The sequence below is a fragment of the Triturus cristatus genome, chromosome 2_1 (genome assembly GCF_964204655.1).
Source record: "Triturus cristatus chromosome 2_1, aTriCri1.1, whole genome shotgun sequence".
NCBI classification, from domain to species: Eukaryota; Metazoa; Chordata; class Amphibia; order Caudata; family Salamandridae; genus Triturus; species Triturus cristatus.
In genome coordinates, this window is record NC_140581.1 from 846,079,589 (window position 1) to 846,100,736 (window position 21,148).

General features: G+C 40.6%; 1 protein-coding gene across 2 annotated transcripts in view; it reads left to right on the forward strand.

Annotated features, from left to right (window-relative positions):
* Nucleotides 1-21,148, forward strand: part of GLIS3 (GLIS family zinc finger 3) — a 773,572-nt gene that overhangs the window by 679,668 nt on the left and 72,756 nt on the right. For both annotated transcript variants that reach the window (XM_085632942.1, XM_085632943.1), the window contains one exon: nt 8,026-8,194. In XM_085632942.1, coding sequence (XP_085489068.1) covers nt 8,026-8,194 — 169 coding nt within the window. The remainder of the gene's footprint in view (nt 1-8,025; nt 8,195-21,148) is intronic.

The following is a 21,148-nucleotide window of genomic DNA, read 5'->3' on the forward strand; positions in this document are numbered from 1 at the left end:
CTTTCCTTGCCTCTCGTGCCTAATGAGGCCTTTCCTACTCATTGGAGTCTTTCCTTGCCTCTAGTGCCTAATGAGGTCTTCCCTACTCATTGGAGTCTTTCCTTGCCTCTAGTGCCTAATGAGGCCTTTCCTACTCATAGGAGTCTTTCCTTGCCTCTCGTGCCTAATGAGGTCTTCCCTACCCATTGGAGTCTTTCCTTGCCTCTAGTGCCTAATGAGGTCTTCCCTACTCATTGGAGTCTTTCCTTGCCTCTAGTGCCTAATGAGGCCTTTCCTACTCATAGGAGTCTTCCCTTGCCTCTAGTGCCTAATGAGGTCTTCCCTACTCATTGGAGTCTTTCCTTGCCTCTAGTGCCTAATGAGGCCTTTTCTACTCATAGGAGTCTTTCCTTGCCTCTAGTGCCTAATGAGGCCTTTCCTACTCATAGGAGTCTTTCCTTGCCTCTAGTGCCTAATGAGGTCTTCCCTACTCATTGGAGTCTTTCCTTGCCTCTAGTGCCTAATGAGGCCTTTCCTACTCATAGGAGTCTTTCCTTGCCTCTCGTGCCTAATGAGGCCTTTCCTACTCATTGGAGTCTTTCCTTGCCTCTAGTGCCTAATGAGGCCTTTCCTACTCATAGGAGTCTTTCCTTGCCTCTAGTGCCTAATGAGGCCGTTCCTACTCATTGGAGTCTTTCCTTGCCTCTAGTGCCTAATGAGGTCTTCCCTACTCATTGGAGTCTTTCCTTGCCTCTAGTGCCTAATGAGGCCTTTCCTACTCATAGGAGTCTTTCCTTGCCTCTAGTGCCTAATGAGGCCTTTCCTACTCATTGGAGTCTTTCCTTGCCTCTAGTGCCTAATGAGGTCTTCCCTACTCATTGGAGTCTTTCCTTGCCTCTAGTGCCTAATGAGGGCTTTCCTACTCATAGGAGTCTGTCCTTGCCTCTCGTGCCTAATGAGGCCTTTCCTACTCATTGGAGTCTTTACTTGCCTCTAGTGCCTAATGAGGCCTTTCCTATTCATAGGAGTCTTTCCTTGCCTCTAGTGCCTAATGAGGCCGTTCCTACTCATTGGAGTCTTTCCTTGCCTCTAGTGCCTAATGAGGTCTTCCCTACTCATTGGAGTCTTTCCTTGCCTCTAGTGCCTAATGAGGCCTTTCCTACTCATAGGAGTCTTTCCTTGCCTCTAGTGCCTAATGAGGCCTTTCCTACTCATAGGAGTCTTTCCTTGCCTCTAGTGCCTAATGAGGCCTTTCCTACTCATTGGAGTCTTTCCTTGCCTCTAGTGCCTAATGAGGTCTTCCCTACTCATTGGAGTCTTTCCTTGCCTCTAGTGCCTAATGAGGCCTTTCCTACTCATAGGAGTCTTTCCTTGCCTCTCGTGCCTAATGAGGCCTTTCCTACTCATTGGAGTCTTTCCTTGCCTCTAGTGCCTAATGAGGTCTTCCCTACTCATTGGAGTCTTTCCTTGCCTCTAGTGCCTAATGAGGCCTTTCCTACTCATAGGAGTCTTTCCTTGCCTCTCGTGCCTAATGAGGTCTTCCCTACCCATTGGAGTCTTTCCTTGCCTCTAGTGCCTAATGAGGCCTTTCCTACTCATAGGAGTCTGTCCTTGCCTCTCGTGCCTAATGAGGCCTTTCCTACTCATTGGAGTCTTTCCTTGCCTCTAGTGCCTAATGAGGCCTTTCCTACTCATTGGAGTCTTTCCTTGCCTCTAGTGCCTAACGAGGTCTTCCCTACTCATTGGAGTCTTTCCTTGCCTCTAGTGCCTAATGAGGCCTTTCCTACTCATAGGAGTCTTTCCTTGCCTCTAGTGCCTAATGAGGCCTTTCCTACTCATAGGAGTCTTTCCTTGCCTCTAGTGCCTAATGAGGCCTTTCCTACTCATAGGAGTCTTTCCTTGCCTCTAGTGCCTAATGAGGTCTTCCCTACTCATTGGAGTCTTTCCTTGCCTCTAGTGCCTAATGAGGCCTTTCCTACTCATAGGAGTCTTTCCTTGCCTCTCGTGCCTAATGAGGCCTTTCCTACTCATTGGAGTCTTTCCTTGCCTCTAGTGCCTAATGAGGCCTTTCCTACTCATAGGAGTCTTTCCTTGCCTCTAGTGCCTAATGAGGCCGTTCCTACTCATTGGAGTCTTTCCTTGCCTCTAGTGCCTAATGAGGTCTTCCCTACTCATTGGAGTCTTTCCTTGCCTCTAGTGCCTAATGAGGCCTTTCCTACTCATAGGAGTCTTTCCTTGCCTCTAGGGCCCAATGAGGCCTTTCCTACTCATTGGAGTCTTTCCTTGCCTCTAGTGCCTAATGAGGTCTTCCCTACTCATTGGAGTCTTTCCTTGCCTCTAGTGCCTAATGAGGCCTTTCCTACTCATAGGAGTCTGTCCTTGCCTCTCGTGCCTAATGAGGCCTTTCCTACTCATTGGAGTCTTTCCTTGCCTCTAGTGCGTAATGAGGCCTTTCCTACTCATAGGAGTCTTTCCTTGCCTCTAGTGCCTAATGAGGCCGTTCCTACTCATTGGAGTCTTTCCTTGCCTCTAGTGCCTAATGAGGTCTTCCCTACTCATTGGAGTCTTTCCTTGCCTCTAGTGCCCAATGAGGCCTTTCCTACTCATAGGAGTCTTTCCTTGCCTCTAGTGCCTAATGAGGCCTTTCCTACTCATTGGAGTCTTTCCTTGCCTCTAGTGACTAATGAGGTCTTCCCTACTCATTGGAGTCTTTCCTTGCCTCTAGTGCCTAATGAGGCCTTTCCTACTCATAGGAGTCTTTCCTTGCCTCTCGTGCCTAATGAGACCTTTCCTACTCATTGGAGTCGTTCCTTGCCTCTAGTGCCTAATGAGGTCTTCCCTACTCATTGGAGTCTTTCCTTGCCTCTAGTGCCTAATGAGGCCTTTCCTACTCATAGGAGTCTTTCCTTGCCTCTCGTGCCTAATGAGGTCTTCCCTACCCATTGGAGTCTTTCCTTGCCTCTAGTGCCTAATGAGGTCTTCCCTACTCATAATGAGTACGCACCTGCTCATATTTGCCAGTGTGATTCTGGTACAATTGCCCCAAAGTGCTCCCTGCTGCTTCAGCACTGCAGCTCTGCTTCTCTTTACTCCCGGCTTGGCCCGGTTGTTCGTGTCATACTTTTACTCTTGATAGACACCAGGTCGATTCCTCATGCCTCTAACTCATTCTAAGAACTTCTTTCAGCAATGCTTGTAACTGAGTCTTCTCTGCCAAGTTCTTCACTGTTCCCATGTTTCCTTCGATTATTTATTTTAAATGCTCACACATTGGCTCTGCTTTTCTCTCTGCCTGGCTGTTGTTTGTGGCTTCCTACTGCCCTCTCCTAATGCTCAGTGCTGACGCTACTCATTTTCCAGGCGCCATCTTGCCCCTGCCCCTTCCTTCCCCGGGATTCCTCGCCCTTCACCATGACACTGTTGTTTTGGCCATAGCTTGAGTTGCTGTGATCCTTACGCACTTCGATCTTGTTTCTACCCGCTGTGATCATCTTTAAGCTCCAAGGCGGTTGCAGTTCTCCTAGATGTCTCTGGAATTCTATCGTTTGCGATTGCCATCTTGGTAACTCGCCCCTGCCCCTGAGAGCTTATTTTTGACTGCTGCGGGTCCTGCCTTTTTCATCAGTGCCAAGGAAAGTGCCTTTTCTGATGTTCACTATGGAGAGTGACTGAACTCATTACCTAGTTGCTTGTGACCAGTCCAGCCTCTTCCTCTGCCTGTCAAAAACTAAGGCCAGCTGCTGATGCTGCTATTGTAACCATGGATTTATAAGAAAGTACTACTAACCTCTCTCAAAGAATGTTGTTTTGCAGCTGAATAATCCTTAATTTTCCAATGCAAAAGTCAGAATATGCTGTGAAAATGTCTGTTCTGCTGTGGACTGCAGAAATATGTCAGCCCCTAAAACAATATTCATCATTACACAGCTTTATCCCACTTTAATTGAGTAAACCTTAGCCTTTACTCTGGATTTCAAATGCAGTTTTCAATGTATTTTAATATAATTCCTATTGCTATTTTGATGATATGCCTCTGTTACTGTAAATGCGTATAGAAACAGATAGTGATTTAAAGAAATGTGTTATGTATTGTCTATTTTAATAAACATAATTTCCCTCTCCTGGTCGGAATATTTTACAAATCCACAAAAGTCCTTTCAAACTCTGCATCAGTTCAGATGTATCCTTCAGAACTATAATGAGTGAATACACCAGTTGTGGAATCTAAATCTCAACACAATACTCTAGATACTCCAGATGTTGACTTCAGAATACAATATGCCAAAGGAGACTCACAGATCACAATGCAATACACCAGAGATGGCTATCAGACATAGAAGCAAGGTGTCAGACGTGACTACCAGAATCTGACACAATGAACCACATGAGGCTTCCAGAACTTCACACAAAACTATGGATGCGGCTTCCAAATCTGAGCACAATTCTCTTGGTGTAGCCTCTGTTAAAGGTTGAAATACTTCCAATGAGTCCTCTACACCTGGGCCCCATACCCCAGATGAGACGTTCAGAGCTGCACACAGCACACTATCTATGACCTCCAGAGTAGGACACAATACATCAACTGTGGTCACAGAACTTGATACAATATGCCAGAGGTGGACTCTAGAACTGACAGAACATCCAGATAAAGGCTTGGAACTGGTCACATCACTGCAGCTGTGATTTCCAGAACCAAACTTAATTCTTCAGATGAGGTATTACCATAGATGTGCATAGTGGTGACACAACCTCCGCTGGTTGTATACCTTCATGAGCCTGATTATATTGCTAACCATTTTGGGTCATCCAACATCCGAACCCCATGATGTTGTAGAAGATGGATCAATTCCACTGGTCCTACTTGCAACTCCTCTGAGCATGTGAGCAAATATATTGCAGAGCTGCTACCAGAGCTATAACTGTTCTCTGTGTATAATGAAAGTTTGCACTACTGCTGCACATGCTATACATGAAATGTATATGTGAGGAACCATAACTATTGCTTTCTGTACTGCACCTTATTTATTTCTGTTTGTGAAGGAACCTTGTGCTATTCCCATCCATGATGCTCAAGTGATGTGCATGTTGGTGAAGCCTGACAAAACACTATCACTATGTTCACGTTAAAACTATTGGCTTTGCAATAGGTATTTTCTTCAGGTTCTGAAGCAGGCTGTCAGGAATAGTGAGCCAGGATGGTCTATAATGTCACGGTAAAGCGGTTTTGTAGATTCTGTGATACATGCTTCACAGGGGTCATTTTGGAGAACATAGATCTCTAATAATAATAAATGTACTGACCTCAAAATATTGAAGAAGTGAACCTGTCGCTCAGGTGTGACATGCAGGACCTTAGAGACAAACCAAAAATTTACGTGCAGGATTCTGATTAGTCCAGTCTGACTCACAGAGTGAGAGGTTGTTCCACAAATTTGTATTTCTTTATTCATGTACTGTTTTCCTTGTTGACACTTGCCACATAACTTAACACTCTCTTCATTTGTTTCTTAATCCTAAGGTCAGCTTATACAGAGTCCTATTATTAAAGCCCCATGTAAATACAGTAGTTTGAAGTGCCTTTTGTCACTTATGCCTTTTCCTGCACAATCCCTTCTCTCATTGCTCCCCATTCTACGGATGATCTCATCCTTGTGGTAGTCATAGATTACCCATGTTACTCTAAATTCATCTGCTTTGATCACCCAGGAAGGCTGTTTCAAAAACTTCAGTAAATCTTACATTCTGGCCCTGGCCCAGCTCCAGTCTGATAAGTTCAAATCACATAACTTCTGCTTTGATGGTTCTTTGTAGGTTACATATCAAACTAAGCTCCAGCTTCATGGCCTTGATTTGTATGCAATTTGCCAATTCATCCCCTGGATGCCAGTCTCACATATTTTAACCATAGCAACTAGACAGGCAGCCTAGCCATTGTCCCCACAACAAACCCTTGATCCTTCCAATGATGCACAGCAATGGTTCAGGAGAAGATACGTTGACATTTAGGAATCGCAGCATTGGAAGTTCCTTGCCAAAAATACTTGAATTAAAAAATACCACTGAAAGCTCTAAGGAAGAGAATAAGACTTCCTATATCGATTTGATTCCAGACTCTGCCATCACAAAATGTTTGACTCCGCCTGCAATGTTGCCTTCAAGATTAGTGCTCTGGATTGGCTGTAAGAATGGCTGAGCATTTTCTAAGCAACATAAAATATGTCAATGAAATTAATAAATTATGAAAGCATAACTAACATTGTAAAGAGTGCCACCCAGATCATCGTTTCCATCTCTTGTGACTGGGAAGAGGTAGTGGACAGGTTGAGGGCATGTATGCTGGAGACTAGCAGATGGATGGGGGATAATTGGCCAACCATGAATGGGGAGAAAACCTAGATTGTAGTGTTTGGAGCAGACAGTTTATCTGAACTGACTGCTATTGGCCAGATACCTGTGGTACCTTACCTATCCCAGCAGCGGAGGCCAAAAACCTGGGAGTTCTGTTTGATAACACCTTGACCGTTGACTCCCAGGTTAATAGAATGGTGAGCCCATGTTTTTGGTTGATCAGGATCTTAAAGAAGATTTTGCCTTTGTTTCCAAAGGAGCTCAGGACTTCAGTGGTCATTGCACTCATTACCTAATGTCTAGACTACTGTAATGCCCTGTACGTGAACATCAATTAGCTATTGTTGAACAAGCTCAAAGCCATCTAGAATGCAGCCGCACACTTGGTCCTGGGAGTACCCAAACATGTCTCAGTAAGAGAAGGATTGCGATCCCTTCACTTGCTGCCAATAAATAAATGGGTGTCTTTTAAAGCCCTGTGTTTGATGCATAAAGGCCTTCATTCTAGGGGTTTTAGCTATCTTAAGACAACCCTGAATTGGTATGTCCCCAGGAGATCGCTGAGATCTGATGGGCAACATAAGGTAGTAGTTTCACAATGCAATAAAGTTAGGTGGGTGGAACACAACTTTACAGGAATTACACTAGCCCCTCCCCCCCTTAGGGCCTCCTACATGCTGCTGCACACCTCATCACATCAGGGCTCTAAGCAGTTTGTAATGTATGAGCCCCCTGGCTAGAAAAGCCAGTACACACTGCTCAATATACTTTTTGAGATAGGAATTTGTAAATATGTTTAATAAGTTCATGAACAGGACCAGATGTGGAGAGTAAGTGCATTTTTATTGCAATCTGTAGGTCACATGATCAATATAAGGAAAGTGGTATATATTTGAAAATGCATAGCAATATAAATAAATTTGAACAAGTAGTAATGAAGGAGAGTGTGATGGTGTCTGAAGACTTTTCAGCACAGAAATGCCCTAGACCAGTGGTTCTTAACCTTGTGTTCTCTGTGTACCCCCACTGAATCATTATTGGAGTGTGGGAACCCCCACTTAGTCATTTTTGGAATCTGGGGCCTCCGAACTAAGCAATTTCGATGATTTCAACTGCAAAACAATACACAAAAACATGAAAGCAAGCATTGTGCAAACAAATACACAAATTAGGAAATATTTTATTTAAATCAAAAATATTTTAATACATCAAAATTTCAATGGGAATGTTTGAGAGTTTCTAAATTCAATTGAAGTTACCTATCATCGAAACTTTATACAATTTGATGCACTTGCACTGGTCCCACAAATGAATCGGAGGATACCAACTTACTTTTTGCCGTCCAATTTTAAATTCCTTTACATTAACAAAGTACTTAGAATTTTCATTTTTACACAGTTTTTTATTTATATACACTTTATTAATCTGTTAACGTTATTTCCTTTTCTAAGAAGTCACAAACCTTTTGAGTAGGTGCCGCGGACCGCTAGGGGTCCCCAGACCACTGCCCTAGAAAAAGATATAAAGATGGTGAATAAAGGGAATAAAGGACAGTTTGCTGCACCAGCAATGTCCCTTCTTACAACCCATTCTGGGCTATAGCAACAAAATTAACTATTTGCTTATGGATTTTCTCCTGTTGGTGTTTGATCAAAAGAGTACTTCAGATAGCCTAAAATACTTCTGTTTCATTTTCAGTAACTCTCTACTCCAGCACTCACTCAAGTCGAAGCGGAACAGCGGCTGGAATCGTTCCTCCTCCACATCCTCCAAGTCACCCATCTCCAGCACACAATGCCCAGAGCAGTCCCCACAACCCACCATCGCAGCTCCCTCCTCTGGCAGCAGTGGACCCAGGCACGGAAAGGTAAGGGGAGATTTTATATCTGCCAGGGTGACCTGCAATGCAAACTTGAGACGACTCAAGTGTGCTATTCAGGTAACAAGCAAATATAGCCCAACACCAGTCTTTAGTCCAGATGAGGAAAATGGCTTCCTTCAACTATTTACATGCATACATTTTCTAGTTTAATTTGAAATGTAAGGTTTGCAGATGAGTAATATATCCCAGCCGTCAAAACCATATTGTGCTCTTTATCCTCTTTGACAGATATGTTAGAGGTATTTCAATGGGAGCATGCTAGCCAAGGGTAGTGCGATTCTGACCTCAGTATTTTTTACTTAAACCAACCTAAGCATCCCTGTCCACCAAAACAATGTTGTGCTTAGATATAAGTTGCATTGTAACAGCAGATGAATACCGCCTGCCTTTTCAGTTTGTCCATGTCACTGTGATCTCTTTCCGCTCTGCTTGTGTTTTAGTTCTCTAACCATGCTCTTTTTCCTGACATCCATGACTTAGTAGGGGACCCTGAACAATGCATTGCCCTTGTCATCATGTGACTAGGCAGTTTGTTATACTTGGACTTTTTCACTCTGGCATTTCCATATCTATTGAATTTTTCTTTTATTGAACATTCCTCATCAGTTTTGCTGTGTGTATTATTTTTAATGATTTGAATGTCTTTATTGCATTCTTATATCTGCCATTGCCTCCAGCGTAACATGCTGGGTAAAGGAACATCTCCTCGTGGGCTCGTTGTTTAGACCATTTCAGAGTTTTGGTAGGTTTTTATTAACCTGCCTTCAATCTGTCCTAGTTCTTACAGAGATGTGGCCTCAAGATTCGGTCTAAGGGACCCAGTCCAAGCCGGGTCAATTTAATGTGAACAAAATCATTGTACTAAAGGAGTAACAGAGGCCACGTTTGTCTTCTCCACTATGGAGTCCTTGACATTTGTCTTAGTCGACCCTCGGATAAGATGCAACGAGTGAAGTGGGTAGAAGCACACACAGACAAAGGTTCATCTACCTATTGTTACAAAAGGGTTTCATGGGCAGTACTCCTCAAATGCTATCCCCGAAATAGGTAACATTGGCGGTATTGATGGAAGTTTAACCTAACTTTCAATTTTACTCTCTTTAGGTCCGACTTGACAGCACAGCTGGCTATATAACCTATTTTTATCGATTCTTCAAAATGTATAAATAGTGGACTTTGTTTGCACCTAACAGATGATTTCTTCCTCACCTCATGCTATTGGCTGTTTGGTGAATCATTCCGTCTCCTGCAGAGTGCTTGCATTTAATGGCATGGAGGGGCTTTCTCTCAAACGTTCATTCTATAGAAAAAGCTTTTTTGTTTTGCCTTTTGTCACTGCAGCACACTTTTTAAAATATTTTAGACAGGTCTCAAAATGCAATCCAAACCACTTGGATTTGCTAATACTTGTTTAAATATTCTACTTAATGTCTGTGATGTCATGTAGTGCTCACTGTAGTTTCCCAACATCAGAATAAACAGCCAGCAAGCAAAATGTAAAATACTAACTCTGAATATCAATCACGGATTTTGAAGTGCATACCATCCCTAAAAAACAGAAATATATAAAAATAAAAAAAAGAATTCTGTCAAATGGTCTAGCGGCAGCACTATTTATCTACTACTTCCAATTGCTATTTCTGTGATGAGTGACGACTATATTTTACATGATCCCAGGGCAAAATGATTAAAGTATGTGTTACCTGTGAATGGGGACACACATTCTTTTCCAGAGCCAGGAACCATATTATGACATTTTGTTTCTGTTAAGCACATTTTCCAGGAAATAATGAGTTCGCTCATTGTGCCCTCTGAGGGTGTGAGTTTCCAGAGTGCTCACTTACCAAGTTACTTGGGCTGCTAATATTTTAACATTTAGGGAAGCAATTTTACTTTTTGTAGTGTGATTCCATTATTTTAGGAATGTGTTGTAAAACACGAACCATAAAGTAATTCTATATCTTATTAAAACAAAACTAATTTATCTCTTATCAAGGTATATTCAGCCTACAGAACAAAGGGCCAGATGGATTAGAATTGATTCGTAAAATGTGGTTGCACAATTGATTCAGATTTTGTGAACGGGCCCATGTACATATGTTGATTTGCCAATAAGGAATCACAGTGTGTTACAGACCACCCTACCTAATGAATATTCATTAGGCATGTCGCAATTTGCAACTCACTACGACTGGTCACAGACGGATAGTGGCTTGCAAGGCTCAGCAGACCACCATGTCTGTGATTGCTTTGAAATAACAGGAAACAGACTGATTTAAAAAAAATCTTAGTAAAAAGTTTTCATGAGAGTTGGCAGTGGTCCAGGGGACTACTATCCCGGAATTTTTTCTACAAGTCACTAAAGGGACCCCTTCCTTTTGTGAATTGGGTATCACCTCCAACTTGGTTGATTGTAACTTTTCAATGGTTCGCAACTGAAATTCTGGTCACAAATTATTGATACATATGTTACCGAAGTGCAGTTTGAAAGGGACTTCCACAACATTCCTCTTCCAAATTATGATAGGGTAGCCTTTTGGAATCCTGTTTTAGGAGCTGGTAAAAGTTAAAATGGAGTTGTTAGATTTGGAAAACCTCTTTTGCAATTGCAATGACTCAAGTTGGAGCAGTAACTCATTCACTCTTGTTTTTTTAGGCTAGCTGAACTGGGCTGATTCATTACCCCATACTGTATGCTGTAGGGAAAGAAGAAATTTGGGAATAACACAACAGACCAATGGATGTAAAGAACTGTCTGAAAGCCTCTTCAAATATATTTAATATATCTCATTTTAGTAAAATCAAAGTGTCTTGTCTAACACTAGACCTAAAAACAGGTTGAAAAATTGAGAGAGAATTGAGTGCATATGTATGGTGACCCTTACCTCCCTTCAAATTTAATTGTGTTATAAGTATTACAGGGCTTATTTACAAGCCCCTTGAGTCACTTTGGCACCGCCGTTGCGTCACTTTTTGTGACGCAGCGGCAGCATAAACAATGCGCCTGTGGCAGCCCATTTACAACGTGACACAGCTCGAGAGATGTGTCACATTGTAAAGCCCTGTGCCACATTATACCTGTGTCAGGTATAATATATGTAGGGGGTGGCTGTTCCACGCGAGAAAAGCCTTGTAGAAGTGGCGCAGTGAAATCTAGAAATTTCACTGCGCCACTTCTAGGATGCCACTGCCTCAAAACCCGACGCCTGCTTGGAGCAGGCATAAAGAGTGACGAAGTGTATTAAAAATAGGCCTCCCCATGTATTGCTGGAGTTGCGTCATGCTTTCGACACAACTCCAGCAATGCATGACTATTTGCGCCAACAGATGCGTCAGAATTTCTGACGCAAATGTCGATCCTTGCGCCGCATTGTAAATGCGGTGCATCCATGGTGGCGCAAGGGTTTCACACTCAGGCGCAGGGAAACTAACGCATCTATGCCGATGTGTCAGTTTCTTGTAAATAAACTCTAGACATCTTAGCGCATCATAGTGGGTTGTCCAAAACAGAGAAAGGATGAAAAAACTGCTTAGTCACGGTGTGCAGCACCCTGGTATTCTGGAACTTAAAACTACTTAGCTTTTAAGGCACATATTTTTCATACGTAAACCAAAGTCAATACTGTGGCTGCACATACTTCAAATATTGTCAGAACAGTATCATCTAATTTATTAAGCTTTCAACGTTAAGAATAAACATTTAGTTGATTGTCGCAAGAATATCCCTTGGATAATTATTGCAATGTGCTCCTACCCACAAATAAAAGAGGGACAGCAAGAGTATCACTGGAGATGATGTAAGCGCCATGTATATTCCTTATCAGAGCAAGCAAGAGGTGCTGCTCTTTATTCGAAGGAAGAGTCTCGGAGCGAGGAATGATATTAGATGCGTTCTAGACTGTACAAACTAGTCATGGTTGACAACAGTAAAAAATTATTAACTTGAGTGCAGACTGAGTGACATCAACATACTCCAGTACACTTCATGAAACTATTGTTACCGCTAAAAGTAGCGTACTTTTAAGGTCATCGTCTTATACCTTTTTTGCAAGTCTCACCCAGGCAGGAATTGCACCTCATCTACTTATAGAAAACCTATCTGTTATGGAGAATAGAAATGAGACAATATTCACTTCAGAGCTCCATCCAGAGTATGAAGGCAAAGCACAAGAAAGTCAATCTAATCTGTTACCTGAGGGCTTTGATGAACAACGCATTGCCATTCGTGGTATCCTCGCACAAGGCAGCATGAAAATGAGGGGGTGGAGCCTCCCACACAGAATTTAGGAGTGTAAAGTTACTACTAGTGGCTTTTCATCTGTTGGTGGCACTTTCCACCAGCAAGATTGAAATTTTTCTTTGGCAAATTATTCAGAAGTTTATTAATTTTTATTATTTTAAAAAAAATATTTTTCATGTATGGTATAGAAGTAAATTAATTTCAAATATTTATCAGGAACCTGAACATAATAAAATAAAATTTTACAGCACTCTAACTCATCAAGTTAAATGTGTATTAAATATTCCAAACAATTAAATATATTATCTTAATTTATAGATTTTAGTTTTTAAACAATAATTGTAGAAATAACTAAACCTTGCTAGCATTTTTATTTATTATTTAATAAAACTGGTTAAAGTAATAAATGCATTTAAAAATGCATTTTTAAAGTAAAAAGGTTTAATTCAAATTCAAAATAAGCTTATTATGTTTCTTACTCAAAAATCAATAATACATATAATTTCCTATTTATATTCGTTTCTACATGATGTCATTTCAATTCCCAGCCTTCATTTTTTTTTATATGGGAGTGTTTTGCAGTACCAATGTTTGGCCATGTGTGGTGCGTGACTTATTGAAAGACTGTGTTGCAGTACATTTGAAATCTTTAGGATTGCAGCAACTTAAAAAGTGTATTTGATGAATTGTATTCTTACTCTTTTGTGGGTGTGTTTTGTGTCAGTATATGTGCCTCAAACTTGTCTTTAAAATACAGCTTGGTAGAGATCTCTACACAGAATGAAAGGAGAGGAGAAGATGGAGGTTTACGGTTGTTGGTTTGTAAATTGCATTTAGTAGTATGGAGCTAGTACTACTGTGGTACTACTTTACGTACTGCTGAAAACAGTTTGTGATTTGGCCCACTGTGTTTAAAATATTATGCTGGGCATACAGTGTCCCCAGGGGATGTTCCCAAAACTTCTGAAGTATAAATTTATACTATACACTATAAACATGACCTTAAGGTCAAGTAGAGAGGGACTAGTTGAGGTCCAGAACATCAGATTTCTTTGTAGAGGGGTCGTAGATTTTCAGTCCCCTGCCCCTAACTATAGAATACTGTAAGAGGTACGATTGAAAACATCACTTTTCGGTTTTGGGTCAGTGTTAAAGATCTTTTTACTTACAGGTTTTCAAGTTAGGCAGGAGGAAATGATATCTTGCTGAATCTTCTGTCTCATAAAAAAAATAACAAACAAATGCTCCCCTCCCCTTGGGAGTCCCCTCCCATGACGATGGGAGCATTTAGCAGTTTTCATTGCCCCTTACCACCAAGGTTTTTCTGCCTGTGACAGGCAGTGAAAACTGACCTCTAATTCCGCCCATCTAAATTAGGTGGGCGGAACTGGAGGTCTGCCTCTGATGGCCCTTACTCTGCAGGGCCATCGGAGGGGTTTAATCACGGCGGAAACTGTAGTGTTTCCGTGTTTAAACCTATGGTTCCCATGCATCTGAATCGGGCAGGCGGACAAATTACCTTGCCAGTATGTGTACTCCTTTACCATTGTGATGGGGCATACATACTTCCAAGATATAAATTGGACACACTGGGGCATATGTACAAGCCCCTATCGCCACCGCAACATCACTTTTACAGACATTGTGGTGGTGACAGGGGCTGCGCCTTATGTACTTAACGCAGCCTTGTACATAAGGCACCCTTTCACGCTATGTTAGTGTGAAAGGGGCGTGAAGTGGGTGTTGTGGTGGGCGTTCCACCGCAACACTCATTGTATTTGACGCTGCCCCCTATGTACAAGGGTGGCGTACATAGGAGGCAACGCCAAAATTAAGACCAGGAAAATCCTGGTCTTAAGTTGGCGAAACCAGGAGAAATGTATTATTTCTCCTCGTTTCTGCTTTTTCCATGTGTGCTGCACACATGGAAAAATCAAAATGCAATGGTTTGTTTATGTACAGGAAGGTGTTCCTTCTTGTACATAAACCTTTCTAAAAAATGCCATTTTGTAACTTTCATGTGTGCGGCATGAAGCAGCACGCCAGAGAGTGACAGAATGGCATTTCTAGGATTGTTTATGTGCAGGAAGGGACACCTTCCTACACATAACCAATCCTCCCCTGCACACAGACACCCTTGCAGTCTGGTGCAAGGGTGCCTGCGTTGGCACTACGTTGTTCAACTTGGCGCCATCGCGGGGGGAAAAGCAAGGCTGCACCACATTCTTGTAAATATGGTGCAGCCTTGCGTTTTCGAAGTGCCGGAGCGTGTCGTTAAGCCAAGGAGGTTAACGACACGCTCTGCCACTTGTACATATCCCCCACTGTCTCTTAAAACTTCACTTGAGGGTCTTGATTCAGTGAGGGGTTACAATTACAATTAAACATTGCATCGCGACTGCGCGACTGTCTTCGTTTTCTTTTGCACATTCCTGACAACATCGTTGAAAGTCTATAAATATTTCACACGCAATCTGTTATCACAAACCCTCTTGATGTTTTTTAACATATAGGATTCTATTTGATGATGAAAAGAAATAATTGTGCGCTCGTTGCTTATAAATGAGGGAGGATTGGAAGAGAGCAAACGTAGCTGCTTGCGAATTGCACCGTACATTTGTCAACCTGGATCTTTCCAGGGGCTGTTTTAATTTTGAATATGTTCACTCGTCCTCTTCTGTGGGAGTCACGCCAGACCAATAGCGAGTATTCTGCCAATTTGGTGTGACGTCACAAAGCGAGCAGCCTGACTCAAACCGAATTACATTTACATTTCCCGCTCAATCACACAGTGATTCATTCATGGACAAATCTGGCTTGAATTCTGTGCAAGCCTCTCTCCTGCGAGACAGAAAAGATGTAGAAGACGATACTATAGTCACACGCGTGAATAAGCCGGGAATTCACGAGGTGATTCACCACATGCCACCAAAGTCCGCTAAAAAAACGGAGTAGGCCTGTCCAGCTGAACAAAGCAATGCATTCCCATCGAGGCGCCTTGGAGAAAAGAGGCGGGAAAACAGACAAATGTGGAATCCTAACGTTGCACACTCTGTGGAGCTTGCTTTCCCTTTGTCGGCTAGTATCGCTTCATTGTTTCCTCTGAATTATCTTGACCGATGAAGTCCACAGCACAAAGAATTTAGGGGCATATTATCAAGAAACGGAGTTAAAATTATTGCCACATTAGCGGCAGAAAACTGCCGCTAAAGCGACGATAATGGGCTTGATAATATGCCCTTGAGAATTCCCATAGAATCCCATGTTCTGGTGACAACATGGGCTTCTATTACAATTCTCTGCGGCATATTACCAAGCCCATTATCGTCGCTTTAGCTGAAGTTTTCTGCCACTAAGGCGGCGATAATTTTAACTCCGTGCTTGATAATATGCCCCTTATTTCCAGATAAAGTTGTTGATATTTATTTTTGACTTCTGACTGCAAACAGATTACCAATCCATTAAAATGCCTTAAGCTATAAAAACTAATAAAAGGCTAATCTTTTGCTGGCTGAAGTGCTACCTAACCTGCTGACTTAAACCTGGCGTAGCATATTTTAAAAAACATAACAAAAAAAGCTCTTACACATGGACATCAATCCACCAAAATGCCAAGGGTAGAGAAATTGAAATCACTCCTCCTTTAAAATTAATGACATTGCACGAAATAACATCAAATGACTTATAGCCCTGAATGTTCCCAGGAAAACCTGACAATATCACAATAATTAACATCACTGAAGTTTCATAATAACTGCAGGGTTAATATACCATGCCTTTACAACAAAGTACATGTACATCAAGTGTGGTTTTTTAAAGTGAACACACATAGATATATACGCGCACGGTGAAAAACCTTGAAAAAAAAATAATTTATAAATACATAACTTAGCATTTAAAAAACCGTACAAATTCACTTAAAAAACCATAGGTTTCACACACGTTATAGTTAGGAATTAGCATTTAAAAAACCTTGCAAATTCACTTAAAAAACCATAGGTTTCACACAGGTTATAGTTAGGTGGATATTTCACTCGTAAAAAATCAATGAAATTCCCCCGTTATAGTTAGTTCAGATAACTATAACTCGCGCGACCGTCACTCTATCACAAGGATGATGTCATGAGTGATGTCATGAGTGATGCCACTGACCATGTCATGAGTGATGTAATATGTGACGTCATGAGCAGTGGATTGCGGGCGCGCGAGTTATAGTTATCTGAACTAACTATAACGGGGGAATTTTATTGGTTTTATACGAGTGAAATATCCACCTAACTATAACTTGGGGTGCTGGCTAAGGGTGTGCGAAATTATTGTGATTTGCATTCACATAATTTCAGGAAATTACAGCAAAATTATGCATAATTACACAAAATGGAAATCAATATTTTAGCAAAAAGTGACTCCTTGCATTTAAACAAAAGCACCGTGGACAACAGCTGCTCACGTTCTATACCTCCATTGCATTTGTTGTAAACCTTTACCATGAATTGCACTATTCTCTGTAACTATTTACCAGGAATTACATGCAACTATGGAAAGGGGCATTATTTTGTGAATTTTGCATAAGAAACACAATACGAAATTCCCCTAACTGGCCTAATTTAACTTTCGTTCAGGTGTATTGCTGACATGATATGCCAGTGGAACTTTACTTGCTTCTCTTTGTATTATATGAAAACAATTATATGTACATCTGAAGAGAATATAGTAAAACGAAACAGAGACCAGCACTGGGAACCTTAATTATTTATAGCACAAACTGCCATGATTTAATAGCTCCCCTTGTGTATAGTATTATTTGAGTACATTATTCCATATTGTTAATGCCTTTTGATGTATGGCCTTCTAACGAGTCACTTCACTGTGAGAAGCACAGAGATGAACGTTTATTCAAACACATTATTTTATATGTATTCACAATAATGAAACATGGCAACAACTAGTTTAAAATGTGTTTGCCTTGTATTTCATCTTTTATTTAACCACTAGAGTGCACATTGCATTGCTGAATTTATTTATTATACAAACCTAAATATCTAGGTTCTCTAGGAACCTGCAAAATATAAATAGTGCTCTTCTAGACACTGCATAACTTCTGCTCTTTCAGTGACGGCTGGCAATCTTTGAAAGTGGTTGGCGTAATACTTGCCCTGAATTGTAGTAAGCAAAGTGAGTGAGCCTGACCTTTTCTAGGGAAAGATTTGGGGGAAGAAGGAGGTTGTCGCCCCAACACATTTTGAAACAAATTGAATCAAATAGTGCATTGTAAAACGAAAGGTATCACATAAATATACTAGAAAGCATAGTCTCTAAAGTGAGTCAGGTATGTCCAGCACCAGCATTTTGCTATGGGTCCCTATATATAAGCCTAGAATATCTTATTCACTCCCTTGCACTCACTCTTACTCTACCACACTCATCCTCACTCCTCCAAACCTGCTCACTCTCTTACTGTGACCTGTTCATACTTTCTCACTCACACTCACTTGCACTCACTCTCACTTTTACTCACTCAATCTTGCTCAGTTTCTCTCATTATCAGTTTTTCTCACTTGCTCTGATTCACTCATTCTCACTCATTCACTTGCACTTATTCTCTCTCACATTCACTCAATCCCTCAATCATACTTACACTAATTTAAACTCACTGTTCTGTCATTCACTCATTCTCAGTTAATCTCACTTACTCTGACTCACTGATTCTCTGTGTTGCACTCGCATTTATTCTCATTCATACTCATTTTCACTCACACTGCCGTTACACTGTAACTCTCGCTTAAACTCATTCTTGGTCATTCATTCTCATTCATCACTCAAACTTACTTGCTGACACTTCGGGCCTGATTCACAAAGGTAAACTTACACTTTTGAGTAATTTACTATTTTTTTGGTATTCACAAACTACGAGTTTAATTTAACCAATATTAATTATTATGACTTCTGCGAATCCGCAGTCAAAGAACTGTACATACAAATATCGGAGGGGCCATTTCTTTTTATGTATGGTTTCCCTGCCACAAGTGTGGAGTCTCTGCAGTCATAAAATTACTATTAGTAAAATTTTACTCATAGTTTGTGAATAAAAAAAAAAAATAATCTTCACTTACACATGCTCATGCATACACACATGCTCACATATACACACACTCTCTCTCTTACACAAGAACACTCTCACCCACACACAAGCATACAACATTCATATAAAAGCATTATGTTATTTACCTCAGCTGCCAGGGAAAGTCCTCTTCTAACCCTGGTTCATTATTTTTATTACACTAACGGTAAATAGCAGACTATTATTTACTACGGTTCACTGACAGAATATCGATGTAAAAAATATTGAAGTAAAAAATGTAGATGAAAAAACATAGAATGGTAAAATATCGACTCACTATCCTTAAACAAGTAAGTACAAAAATAAGGAAAAAGAAATATCGATGTAAAAAATATAGTTGTACAAAATATCGATTATATATACATATATATATTTAAAATAAATTAATAAATATTAAATATGTTAAATTAATATAAAAAATAAAATAGATGTAATATACATTTTGACAAATATAACAAATAAACGTAATTTTAAAAAGTTAAGAACGCATGCATAATAATTAATATGTATATTTACTTTTAAACAATTAATAAACTATTATTTTTAATTTATTTTATCATTTTAAAATTATGCTATAATGTACAAATATATATATATACATATATATATGTACAAAACCATAAAATATAATAAAAAAACAATCTATTATAAATTAAAACATTAAACTATTTAAATATCTTTAAACTTGAATTTCCCACTCCAGTCAGTGTAAGAGAAGGGAAAGTGTTGGCTAGCTGTGGGGTAAAAATGACTATTCTTACTCCAGTGAGTGCAACAGTAGGGAAAGTGTTGGCTAGCAGAGGGGTAAAAATTACCATTCCCACTCCAGGAATTGTAACAGTAGGGAATGTGTTGGATAGCGGAGGGGAAAAAACTACTATCCCCACTCCAGTGAGTGTAACAGTAAGGAAAGTGTTGGATAGTGGAGGGGTAAAAATTACTATTCCCACTCCAGTGAGTGCAACAGTAGGGAAGGGTGTTGGATAGTGGAGGGGTAATAATTACTATTCCCACTCCAGTGGCTGTAACAGTAGGGAAATTGTTAGATAGCGGAGGGGTAAAAATTACTATTCCCACTCCAGTGAGTGCAACAGTAGGTAAAGTGTTGGATACCGGAGGGGTAAAAATTACTATTCCCTCTCCAGTGAGAGCAAGAGTAGGTAAAGTGTTGTTTAGCGAGGGGAAAAAATTACTATTCCCACTCCAGCGTGTGTAACAGTAAGGAAAGTGTTAAATAGCTGAGGGATACAAATTACTATTCCTACTCCAATCAGTGCAAAAGTAGGGAAAGCGTTGAATAGGTAGTCCTACTCCAGTGAGTGCAACAATAGGGAAAAAGTTGTATGGTGAGGGAAAAGTAACTATTACCACTCCAATTAGTGCAACAGTAGGGAAAGTGTTGGATAGCGGAGGGGTAAAAATTACTATTCCGCCACCAGTCAGTGCAACAGTAGGGAAATTGTTGGATAGTGCTGTGGTTAAAATTACTATTCACACTCCAATAATTGTAACAGTAGGGAAAGTGTTGGATAGCGCTGTGGTAAAAATTACTATTCCCACTCCAGTTAGTGCAACAGTAGAGAAAGTGTTGGCTAGCGGAAGGGTAAAAATTGCTATTCCCACTCCAGTGAAAGCAACAGTAGGGAAAGTGTTGGATAGCGGAGGAGTAAAAATTACAATCCCCACTCCAGTGAGTGTAACAGTAGGGAAAGTGTTGGATAGCGGAGGGGCAAAATTACAATGTGGGAGTGGTTCTGTGGATGATGACATCAGAGATGTCACTGACCATGTCATTAATAATGTAATATGTGAGGTCATAATCAGTGCATTGCGGGGGTATAAGTTATAGTTAGCTCAGGTAATTATAACTGCTGAATTTCTATGGATTTCTACGAGTGAAATCTGAGCCTAACTATAATGTCCCTGTAACCTTAGTTTTTGTCATTGAATATATATATATATATCCAAACAAACCCTTCTCCACGTGTAAGAGAGCACGCACACGAGGAATGCTGAGTTTTCAGGCACTTTTATTCCATAGGGCCTCTTCCGACCCGGACAACACAGAGAGACGCGTTTCGGCTGACCAGGCAGCCTTCTTCAATCTAATGTGTGCCATTTTTCTTAAACTATTTGTACATGTCATAATCATAGAAATATAAAACATCTTTGAGTTCCAATTTAAAAAGATACCAACATTAATTAAAAACGTACATACAGGTGCATTCATGAATGTCATTGAGTGGTGATGATGATCACAAATGTAACTAAAAATTATATTGAAAGTAATTGAAATGCCCAGTGCCTAGTGCAAAACTGCGCTCTATTACTGCATAATGCCTCAACAGACCATTGCAATGAACCTGCAATGTGTACACTTAACACTTGTAAAACAGATGTATCTTTTACACTGAATAGGAACAACTGCTAACAATATTCCATTCACATAAAAAAATAGCGCAAACAACGTTCATGTGTCAGTTGGCAATACTCTGATCTGCTGTGCGAGTGAGATGCATCGGGGAGATGGGTTTGCATCCCTCTGATACTATAATTGGAATGGGGATCACTTGAGACT